This window comes from Leishmania braziliensis, chromosome 31, assembly GCF_000002845.2.
Source record: "Leishmania braziliensis MHOM/BR/75/M2904 complete genome, chromosome 31".
Lineage (NCBI taxonomy): Eukaryota > Euglenozoa > Kinetoplastea > Trypanosomatida > Trypanosomatidae > Leishmania > Leishmania braziliensis.
The window spans coordinates 1,281,058-1,291,979 of NC_009323.2; the positions used below are offsets into that span (position 1 = coordinate 1,281,058).

At 55.9% G+C, this 10,922-nt stretch overlaps 5 protein-coding genes and 1 pseudogene across 6 annotated transcripts; all 6 read right to left on the reverse strand.

Moving 5' to 3' along the window:
* Window positions 1–423: 423 nt before the first annotated feature.
* Window positions 424–1,545, reverse strand: LBRM_31_2750 (putative lipase; the record flags this gene model as incomplete). Its single annotated transcript, XM_001567217.1, has 1 exon — window positions 424–1,545. The coding sequence occupies one exon, from the start codon at window positions 1,543–1,545 to the stop codon at window positions 424–426; it is 1,122 nt and encodes a 373-aa protein (XP_001567267.1).
* A 2,034-nt stretch (window positions 1,546–3,579) lies between these two features.
* LBRM_31_2760 (uridine kinase-like protein) lies at window positions 3,580–4,212 on the reverse strand (the record flags this gene model as incomplete). Its single annotated transcript, XM_001567218.1, has 1 exon — window positions 3,580–4,212. One exon carries the CDS (start codon window positions 4,210–4,212, stop codon window positions 3,580–3,582), a length of 633 nt encoding a protein of 210 aa, XP_001567268.1.
* A 427-nt stretch (window positions 4,213–4,639) lies between these two features.
* LBRM_31_2770 (ferredoxin 2fe-2s-like protein) lies at window positions 4,640–5,125 on the reverse strand (the record flags this gene model as incomplete). The annotated part of the gene is made up of 1 exon (XM_001567219.2): window positions 4,640–5,125. One exon carries the CDS (start codon window positions 5,123–5,125, stop codon window positions 4,640–4,642), a length of 486 nt encoding a protein of 161 aa, XP_001567269.2.
* Window positions 5,126–5,757: 632 nt separating this feature from the next.
* LBRM_31_2780 (ferredoxin, 2fe-2s-like protein) lies at window positions 5,758–6,195 on the reverse strand (the record flags this gene model as incomplete). The annotated part of the gene is made up of 1 exon (XM_001567220.1): window positions 5,758–6,195. The coding sequence occupies one exon, from the start codon at window positions 6,193–6,195 to the stop codon at window positions 5,758–5,760; it is 438 nt and encodes a 145-aa protein (XP_001567270.1).
* An 829-nt stretch (window positions 6,196–7,024) lies between these two features.
* LBRM_31_2790 (ferredoxin, 2fe-2s-like protein) lies at window positions 7,025–7,498 on the reverse strand (the record flags this gene model as incomplete). Its single annotated transcript, XM_001567221.2, has 1 exon — window positions 7,025–7,498. The coding sequence occupies one exon, from the start codon at window positions 7,496–7,498 to the stop codon at window positions 7,025–7,027; it is 474 nt and encodes a 157-aa protein (XP_001567271.2).
* A 600-nt stretch (window positions 7,499–8,098) lies between these two features.
* Window positions 8,099–9,535, reverse strand: LBRM_31_2800 (annotated as a pseudogene). The gene has a single exon. A coding segment is annotated over exon 1 (1,437 nt).
* Window positions 9,536–10,922: the final 1,387 nt, after the last annotated feature.

Here is a 10,922-nt window from a genome sequence, read left to right on the forward strand (position 1 = left end):
CGTGGGAAGAATACAATCCGCAAACGGGAGAGCAGCACTGGAGAAAAAAGCGAGTCGCACAGTCTCTGGTAGAAAAAGAAAATCAAATGAGATATTCGTGCGCAACAAGGGCGTGGGCATGGTGTAATTCGAGGGGTGAAGAACCACATCGAAGCTGGGAGAGAGACAGAAGCGAGTCAGCACCAGGGATAAGCACAGGAATACGGTGGCGTCTCTCTAGCAAATAAAGAGCTCACCAGACACCACTATCAATGCGTTCAAGTCAGAAGGCACACGCGAAGAGACAGAATGGCAAGCGCACATGCACATACTGCCAAAAGGAGACAACGTCAGAGATGAGCGAGTGAAATCAAATTGGCATCTTCAGAGAGAATGCGCGCGCGCTTGCTGTGCTGAGAGAGGGAAAGAAGGAGAGGGGAGGCCTCAGCGTACTGTAGGACGGGGTCTGTTCATGACGTAGTCGAGGGCGAGAAGACTATATGTCTCGGGTGGTAGCTTGTACTTGTAGATTTCCTCCATCTCCGCCGCCGTGCACTCGCATCGTGTACAAATACCGAGGTAGATGAGATGGTCCGCCACTCTTGTCGCGTACACGCTGTTGCTGCATAACGGGTCCTCGGTAGAGCTGTTGTCCTGGCATAGGAGGACGGCCTCGTCGTCTGCGGGGTACCACACCTCCTGCGGCACATGCACATAGCTCCACGAGAGCGGTGGCAGATGTGGCACAGGATCCTTTGCGTGAGTGATACGAAACTGCTTCTCGTTTGCCAAGACAGACGTAGACCAATTCGTGAAGTACTGGTTGCCCACGCGCGGTTCACCAAATGTGTAGAGCATCACCGGTGCCAAGTGCGATGGCTTTGGTGCCGCGCTGCTGGGCTGCACGCTGTTGTCCACTACTTCCGACTTCGAAACGTTCCATGTTGTAAAGTCAATAGCAGCCAGCAGGGCCATTGCACCACCGAGGGAGTGGCCGGTGATGAAGAGGGTGTAGGAAGGATGCCGCTCAAGCATCGAAAGCACATCGTAGATCAGCTGATAGCGAACACTGCTGTACGCCCTATAAAAGCCGCGGTGAATCCTGCAGTTGTTTCCACAGCTCGGGTTGGGGTATGGGATGGACCAGAAGTCCAAGTCTTGTATCCAGTTTGCCGTGTTGTGCGTGCCGCGGAAGACCACGACAATGCGCCCCGCATCGTTGTCGATGCCGCTATAGCCGAAGTTGCCTGTTGAGGTGTTGTCGTAGACGTTAAAAACGCGAAAATTCGGCGTGGCGTTGGAGCAGGCGCTGCCGCAGTTCCACTCAATCACACTCTTCACGGGGCAGTACGCCGACTTGCAAAAGTAAAGCGCTTTCCGCCCCTCAGTGAGGTTGTAATCCAGCGACGCTGTGTTGGCGATGATCGACTCGCTCTTCTTAGTCAGGGAGGTGAAAAGGGGGAATGCAAGAAGCATCATCAGGCTGACAAGAAGTGTGGTGACGCACAGTGACGCGCAGGAGTGTAGCTGCGGCATCCTCCGTTCAAGTGTGATAGCAATGGACATACAGAGAAAGAAGGTCCATCATTGGGACCGAAAGAACTATGAGGCTTCCGGCTGAAGTGCACCGGGGCGTGGCAGACGCCAGCTCTGGAGAAAGCGCCAACAGAGCTTTAGACGGAAATGGAGAGAATCAAAAGGCCCACCCCTGCAGTAGCAAGAGAGAGAGAGGTGAGAGAGGTGAGAGGATGCGATGTGTGTGTGTGTATGCCACGACGCTTACTTTTTTTTTCTCTCTCCAGTCGGCCGCAGAAACACGATGGAGACGATGTTCGACGTGCTCTGCGCGGCTCTCCAAATGTTCAAATAAGAGGAGCGGGAGGGGGGGGGGGCGGCGGGACGAGGCAGGCCAGTAAAGAGGGGGTTGACAAACATGTGTCCCCAAGAGAGGCGGATGAGAGAGGTCCATACTGTCCGCCAAAGAGGACGGGGAAAGGGGGGGGAGCTGCTGGGGTGCGTTGCACACGCTTCCCAAAGCACCTAATGCCACCCAGCACAGTCAGCGTTTTGTTGCGTGTTTTCGCAGCAGTGCACTTCTCGTTTAGGTATGGCGCCGCTTCGCGTTGCACTCGAGGATTCCTGCAGAGTACACCACATGAAAGGGGGTGCGGAGAGAGCGAATGAGGGGCTTCGAAGGCGCCGGATTTCGTACGAATGAGTGCCGCATCGCACGGAGAGAAAAGTAAGGCACAACCCTCAACAGAAGCCTGAGAAACAATGAATACCGCGCCTGCAAAGAAGAGCCTCTTCTGCAGTGCATTACGACCCCACAAGCCGGATGTGCGAAGACCAGAAATGAAGATGCAGAGACCAAGAGGAGAAGCCCCCACGCAGGGACTAGCAGAGCCCCCCCCTTTCCCCCCCAAAACACACAATGAGCACGCAACGAGAAAAGCGTGACGGGGACGCCGATCCCACGCACACAACGCCAGCGCCTGAAGGAAATGCACGTGGATAAACAAACAACATCGGAACAGCAAAAAAGAGAGAAATCATGGCAGCGCGCAAAGGAGAAGGGGAGAGTCCACCCACTCGGCAGCAACGCCGATCCCGTGTACGATGAAGAGAGAGCCTTCAGGCTTTCCATAAGTCCCGCCTCAGTAGTAGTACCCCGGATAACCAGGACGTGCTAGCGGTGGAGCAGCTGGATAGGTGCAGAGGTGGGCCCCCTCCACGCCATACTCGTGCCCTCGGTGGGAGGTGGATTGCCTGAATGGTAGCCAGTGCACACGTCCTACACACCACTGGCACCCACCATTGGTCGTGCATTGTAGGCCGTTGCATCACCCCCTCTGTACGCGCGATACGCGCCAGGCAAAGCGTGCGTTCTCGGCGGGGCAGGCGAATGTTCCAAATGGCTGCGTCCGTACTGCAATGGCGGCATGAAACCCGCAGCAGCACCTGAAGTGTAGACGCCGGAGGGAGCATGCGGAGCGCCATAGTCGCCAGCACGTTGCGCTTAAATAGTAGAAACAGGCAAAGTGCGGTGAGCCTCCTCGATCCACGAGATGGACCTCATGGTGGGGTTTTGTAGCCTGGCATTGCCTCGCTTAGCTGCATGTGCATGGTGTGATAAAAAGGCAAAGGGAATTATGCGTGGAGAGCGGAGAGTAAAGTGGACTATTCCGTGCCACGCATCACGTCAAGACAAGCGCCCAGGAAAGGGGAACAGAGCGGTGATAGAAAATAAGTAAAATGGCGTGAGTGAGCGGTGGGGGTGGGTGGGTGGGAGAAGTGCGATCATGCTCAGGAAATGCAGTACCACACACTCTCTCCTGCGCTTGATTGAGTGCAGTATTGGTATGGAAAAGATGCACAGCCACGCGGCCCCAATGCTAGCCGTTCTTAGCATGCAAGACATCCGCTGCATAACATGCTGGGGAGGGTTCGTGTGCGGAGCCACTCGCAAGGAAAGAGGCAGAAGGGCGCCAAGTCGAGCGAACGGGGGGAGCGCGATCCGCATGTCGGCAGTCGTTAGTCGCTTCAACGAAAGGGTACCCACCGCACACGAGAAGAATCGAATTCGGCAGTCTGGTGGCATCACATGTTCTCGAGGTCGTGGTTCAGCTTAGCCCTCAACACCCCGACTGCGACGCTGTTGTCCTTCCAGCTCGGCACGATGATGTCGGCGTACACTTTGGACGGCTCAACGTACGCGTAGTACATGGGACGCACCGTCGCCTCGTATTGTTCAATGACGGACTCGAAGGTGCGACCACGTTCCCTCATATCGCGCTTGGCGCGCCGGATCAGGCAGATGTCCAGCGGGGTGTCAACGAAGATGAGGCAGTCCATCTCGTTGCGCAGCTCCGCATTCGTAAAGAGGAGAATACCCTCGACAATGAGGACGCTCTTCGGCGTCATCGTGACTGCAGTGTCAGAGCGCGTGTGGTGCACATAGTCGTACTGGGGTATTTGCACCGTCTTGCCTGACTTCAGCTCGCGAAGGTGCGTCGTCAGCAGGTCGTGCTCAAGCGACTTTGGGTGGTCATAGTTGGTATAGGCTCGCTCGCTCTCAGGGATGTTGGACTGGTCCCTGTAGTAGAAATCCTCGCAGATGACGCCGATGCTGACGGGGCCGCAGTGTGCCATAAGCTCCGATACAATGTTTGTGCTGAGCGACGACTTGCCAGAGCCCGAGGCACCGGAGATGCCGATCACGGTGCACGGCATCGCTGTGACGGTATACGTGAGAGTCGTTAGGAAACTATGGATGTGCTCTAAAGACCCTTCGGGTGGAGGCGGGAGGCGCGGAGGTGGGAGAGCGGCAGGGTAACATCGACTAGCGACGCCAACGCCGCGCACGTTGACCTAGAAGTGCTAGAGAGGCGGTAGTGGCCACTTGAAGAGATGGCTGTACTTCGCGGTAATGACACGGGGGAAGAGAGTACAAAGCAAACGGAGAGGACCCCGCTTAGGTGCCGTATGATGCGCTTTATTTCTACCGCGTTTAAAGTCTAAAGCAGCTCTTCACTGAAACCAACTCCTCGTCCTCTTCTCAAAGAACTCAGTACCACATGTGGGTAAGTAACGGCGCAACACACGAAAGAGTACCCACACACGCACGCACGCACGTCTCGTCTGCTCCTTGAAGCGAAGCTCAGTAGCCCATTTGGTTCTCCATCTCGTTGGGTATCGTCACGGAGATGTTGTCCAGCTCCGGCGTGATCCGCACCTGACACGAAAGCCTCGATGTATTGGTGACCTTTGGAGCCAGGTCTAGCATGTCCATCTCGTCCTCACTTGGTGCGTCCAGGAGTTTCTTATAGGACGACTCCATGAAGATGACGTGGCAGGTGCTGCACGCGCACGTTCCGTCGCACGCCGCTTCCATATCCATCTTGGCGACATCGCGAATCACCTCCATCAAGGTGAGCCCAACGGCGGCCTGAACTGTCGTCTCTTTTCCCTCCGTCTCGCTCTTGATGTGAACCCTTATCTTTCCAGGAGTAGTGACGGGAGACGAAAGGGGAGGTGGAGGTGTGGTGCACCAGCGGAGCGACGTGCCTGAAGAGCTTGCCAGGGCTGCTGATGCTAGAGATCGACGCGCACAGAGCGCCGCCCTTGGTAGCGCAAACTGATGCATTCAGAGTGGGTGTCGAGCTTCGTGACACAACTCAGCGGAGGTGAGCAGCGTACCCCTTACGTGGTTTTTGGTCGTATTTCGGCTTCAACCGATGTGGTGGGTGAGCAGTATCGTCTATCCCGGTGAAGCACTGCTTGAGGATGGAGGGAGACAAGGACAAACAAAGAGGCGCCCTGCGTGGATCATATTGTTGAGAGACGAGAGAGAGAGCGACATGTCGGAGGCGACGTATGTGCGCCTTGGGTTAGGTTTTGGTATCACTCCGTTCTCTGTTCTGTGAAGGTTTCATTCACTTCACAAGCCGCGTCGAATGGTGCAGCACCCAACGCGTCAACCCAGAGCTGCACATCCAGAGGTCTGCGCCTTCTCCGCCTCTTCACTCATTCCGGCGCATATTTCATTGTTTTCCTTCTTTCGATGCTTTATTCGTTTCGCGTGCGCGTCGCTCGACGGCACCGTCCGTGTTGAAACGCCGTTTAGCGGTGCTGCGTCAGCGCAGAAAAAAACACATCAGCCGCAGTGGATGAAGGAGAGGAAGAGGAGGGCGGAGAGATGCGGGGGGTGCACTGAGAGTACCCCAATAAACTAAGAATGCCTTCACAGTAGACCCACCCAGCCCTGCCGCTCGTTCATCACAGGAGTAGGTTTGTGACACTCCTTGGAAGCGCCACCTCTAAGCCACTCATATCAGGGGTGAGGATGATTTGGCATGCGAGCCGGGACGTGTCCTTGAGGTCGAGTGCTTTGTCGAGGATGTCCTGCTCCTGCTCAGAGAGTTTCCCAAGCTTCTTGAAGCATGACTTGGAAAGATACACATGACAAGTCGAGCACTGCGCGCAGCCATCGCAGGCTCCATCCATCTCCAGCTTTGCTACATCGCGAATCGCATGCATCAGAGACATGCCAGCTGGCGCCTCGAAGTCGCATAGAGTGCCATCCTGCGTCTTAACACAGACCTTCACCTTGCCGGGTGTGCTGTACGACGTACGCGGGGTACAAAGAGTACCGACAGGGATGAGAGGAGGCCGCAGCAAGACGCCAGTCGGGCGAAGCGAGGAATAACGACGCATCGCAAGACGAGCCAATGGACGTATTAAAAGCACAGAAATGGAGAGAGGTGCTCGATGAGCACACGTCTTCACGCGTTTTAGCGTTGGCCTAGCGGCGATAAAGCGATGTTGCACTCGTTCCACGAAATAAAGCGCGCGCGAGTCGTCGTCCTTTGCGGTGGCTGCGCGCAAGAGAGCGTGGAGAAGACGCCACGAGGGTGAAGAGGCGACAGTGGATGGCGAAGATGGCTGGATACAAGCCTACGCACTATACGGCGGTGTAGATGCTGTGGTAGCTGTGCATACCTCACCTGAGGCGGAGTGCCTTCTGCGCGTTTTGTTTCCATTGCAGAGTCACCAGAGTGCGATGCCACACACCCACCCACCCACACACCCACACACAGGCGTGAAGGTCACCTTACTCCCACCCCTGTTGATAAACAGCGTATCACCGCGTCTGCCAAGCTGTCAGCTATGCGCGGTGCTTCTCTTCTGCACGCTCTGTTGTCAAACACCGCGCTGCTCTGCTTTTTGCGGCTGGTGGCACTCGTGTTAGTCAGTCTTCGGCCAGTCCCGGGAAGGCCGTTCCTCTGCTGTTCGATTTCAGACATCCCTTCGGTGTGCCAGCGGGTGCAGTCGGCTGAGACGTTCGAAAACACAAAAGGCCATCACAAGTCGGCGAAAAGTCACCAAAACCAAAACTCATCCACAACATCATCGAAACTGTGAAGAAGAACAAGAAACGCTGCCCGGGCCGATGAAATACTCTGCGCTGAACGGTTGGCTGAGCCTCTCGGTCGCATTCATCGCCTCTCGCAGTGTGTGTGCGTTTCGCGCCAACGTTGCCACGCTAGTAGCGGCCATTGTCGTATGGCGGAAGTTCCACCTCCAGCCCATCCACCTCCGGGGTCAGATCTACCTGGCACGCCAGTCTGGACGTCTCCTTCACGTCGAGCGCCTTGGCCAAAACGTCCTCTTCCTCCTCGGAGGGCCCTGCGACCCTTTTGAAGGATGTCGCCGAGAGTCTCACATGACAGGTGGCACAGACCATTTCCCCGTTGCAGGTGCCCTCCACATCGAGTCTCGCGACGTCACGGAGGGCCTGCATGAGCGAGAGGCCGACCGGCACCTCCACGTCACAGTGTGTGCCGTCTCGCTTCTTGACATGCACCTGGACTCTACCAGCGGTGCTTTTGGGTGCCCGTGAAGTACTGAGCGGCATCGGCGCCGCCATGCAGCGCGGGCGTGGGGGACCGGGGAGGAGCCTTCGGTACATCCTCACCCACTTTCTTACGAGGAAAGGCGCCTCACACCACCACAACATATAGACACTCTGATGTTCAGAAGAGCGGCGGTGAGCAGTGCGCCAACAGGGAGGAAGTGAAGTAGAGGATAGGCGATACCAGTAAAGGTGGATGTGCGTAGGCCCCTACCAGCTGCTACCCCAAAATTAATGGGCCGACAGACCCCTGTTCGCCTCCCCTGTCCGTGCGTGCTTCGCAGTCTCGACACGATGACGTGGTACGTCTCACGTCTCAGTGAGAGATGTAGCCGAGGAAATGCATTGGCAGGCAGGAGAGGAGGAACAGAGGCAAGTAAACAAAATGGTTTGGAGTCACTGACTCGTGATGTGAGCTCCACAATGGCGGGAGGCTCAAGACTTTGCCTCTATGATCGGAGGGATAGCAGCTGCACGGGATGCGTCTATGGGACAGTCGCACGGCGTTTGCTTGCGTGACAGCAGAAAGGCCCTTCTGCACTTGTCAAAGACAAATAGTCCCATTCGCGCGCGCGTGTGTGTGTGCTGTTGTTTTTTGTTGTGGTTGTCCCTCGCTGCGCATCTCATTCAGCGCGTAGTGGCACTCATTGTACGAGCTGCAAAGTCGCAAAGATGCGGCGAACGGACCACGTGAGCGGCACAGCACTAGCACCACCACCACCACCAAACAAGCAAACGAAAACAAAACAACAGTTGAAAGGGCAAAGGAGCCCCGTACCCCAGTTTGAGTGGCCTACCATGATGGAATTCCCTCCCGCTCTCGCACCACCACCACCAGTACGTTGCCTGTACCCTATTGTCAAGCTCATGCTGCTTCTGTGCATCGTGACGGCAGCGCCGTGACGTTACGTGATGCTGTGGGCTTGGCTGCTCAGGTTAAGACATGTGCGACGTTGGACGATGACTTGATGGAGCAGGTCCATCTCCTCCTCGTACAACGGCGCCAATTTTCTGTACCGCCCCGTGGACAAGTCAGAAAGTCCCGCATACTCTTGTAGATCGAGTGCCTTCGAGAGAGAGAGAGGAGGGGGGACGACTATATATGTGAGGTCCACAACACAGAAGACCGAGGTTAAACGGTGCAGTTGGTTGTTGGTTGTCGGGACGAGCTGCTGCCGGGGACGACGGAGGTAATCCATGGTTTTCTGTTGGTGGAGGCCTCTTCTCTGCTATGCGGCCTGAGTGTGGGACAGCGCCTTTCACCTGAACAGCGTAATCAAAACGCAGGTTGAGTGCCTGCGCGTGGGAAGCTGACATGAACGGAGAAGCAATGTACTAGCTACATAGAGGCAAGAGGGCGTTGTGCAGTTGCCCTCTCTACGAGAGCGTGTGCTTCTCCCATAAGTGTGAGCGACTCACAGCGGCTAGGAAGTGCTTCCTCCAGCAGAGACGGCCTTTCTCGAAGGGTGTGGCCAGCCTAACTAATACAGAGCCAAGCAAAGTTGTTGTGACGTATTTCTTTCCCTTCCATCGCATTCTGTACAGGCGCACGATCCAGTGAAGCACAGGTCGGTCATTCGCAAACCCGATTCGCGCATGCGTTCACTTCGAGGTGGTGCGCCGAAAGGTGGCCTGCCATCGCACATCCAGCGTGCGCTTTGGTAGGTCGATTTCCAGTCCATTGAGCTCGTCTGACAAGGTGAGCTGGCATCCGAGCCGTGAGGTATCCGAGACATCAGGCGCCTTGTCAAGGCAATCCTGCTCCGCGTCAGTGATGGGAAACAGACTCTCCACTTTGCGCGCCCACTCCGCAGAGTGAAGAAGAACATGACAGGTGGAACACTGACAGGTGCCGTTGCAGGCTCCCGGGACATCCACCGACAACGTAGAGTCATCGCGGATTGACTCCATCAAGTTGTTGCCGTCCTTGTACATACGCTCGTGCACGGCTCCGTCGCGGGTGCGGATACGCACGCGAACCTTGCCAGGTGTCGCGGAACGGAGGAAAGTCAAGGAGGGAGAAGAGGGGGAAGCTGCAGAGCTGCACGGGGCCCTGGACAGCTGGATGGACGCCACCGCAGCACTGAGACTTCCAGGCCGCGGAAAAGTCACAAGAGAATAACCACGGCGACAGACAAGCATGATTCTTGAGAGTCACAGGGAAAGCTGCGCACCTTCAGATGATCGAGCGGCGCAGCGTGAACAAGAGTTGGTCTCACAAGGGAGGCAGACCAGCCGTCCATTCAAGTGCGAGCCGCCGTGGAAACGAGAGTGAGGCGGAGAAACAATACGAGTAGAGGCCAAGAAGTAACAACAGCGAAAGTCAGGGCAAGCGAGGATGATCATACTGTGAGAGGGAGAGAGCCCCCCGTTGTGGCCGCCTACGAGCGAGCATCCGTTGCCTTCCGAGCAGAGGCTGCCAGGGTGTTAGAAAATACTAGAAAAGCGCTCCTACGCGCAACGAGTACTGAGGTGGGCAGTGTAGCGGACACCCTCACACCTAACGTGGGGCACAAAACCCACTAGTAAGGTACCGGTACACATCCCTTTCTGCATCTGAGGTGGCTGTGAGGGTCGCGCCTCCTTCTCGCTCAATGCCTTCGTTTCCTTTCTCCATTGTCTTCCATGCAACTCAACAGCGTACTCGTAGATATATCTTCACCGTTCGAGGCAAAGGTCAAATAACTTGCGTGCAACACGCAGCTCCAAAGCATCTGTGAAGGACCTTCACGCGCCTCTGCAAGACACTCAAGCACACAATGCAGATCCCTTCGCGTATAAACACGAGAAAACTCCTTCGGCAAAACACAGCGGAGCACCGCAACGAGCACCACTGCACCCCACCTTCCTCGTCTCGAAGACGTAACCAGAGGCAAGCGCGTACGCAGCAGCCCTTCATGAGATACAGAGGAAGAAAAATGAAAAGATTCGTAAGCACTCACTACCGCCATGATGGGGGAGAAGGCTACAACGCATGGTGACCTGTACGACGCAAGTGTCAAGAGATCAAGCCAGGAGGTTTGGTATATAATACATCGTGAATAACTAGCAGCACATTCCATGGATTTCCTTCAAGAGGGGACGATACAGTTGGCATATACCCCGCCTTAATCATCCACACGCGAAGGGAGGGACGAAGCAACAGCAGCCACTGTCGCCATTAGCTGCACTACAGTTCTTTTCCAGCGTGCCCGCTCCCTGCCGCAGAACTCGGGCATCATTCTGCTCTAGCAGCCCAAGCACCGAACCCATTGCGTTCGTGCGCCACGGGCCGAAAAAATGCGCCACAGCAAACGAAAACTCGGCGGGCCGGGAAAAAATGTTAATAGCTCCAACGTTCGTCTCATTCTGCTCTGGAAATTTCCCCCGGGTGGCGTCTCCGGAAGGCGGCCTAGGTCCTCTCCTCTTATGTAACTTGGGCCGGGGGAAGCTTACTTTGAATTCTTCGGGTCACCGCCCGCTCTTGTGGGTGGTCACAACCCTGCTACCCTATATGTCGCTTACAAACAATCATTCCAGACACTTTACT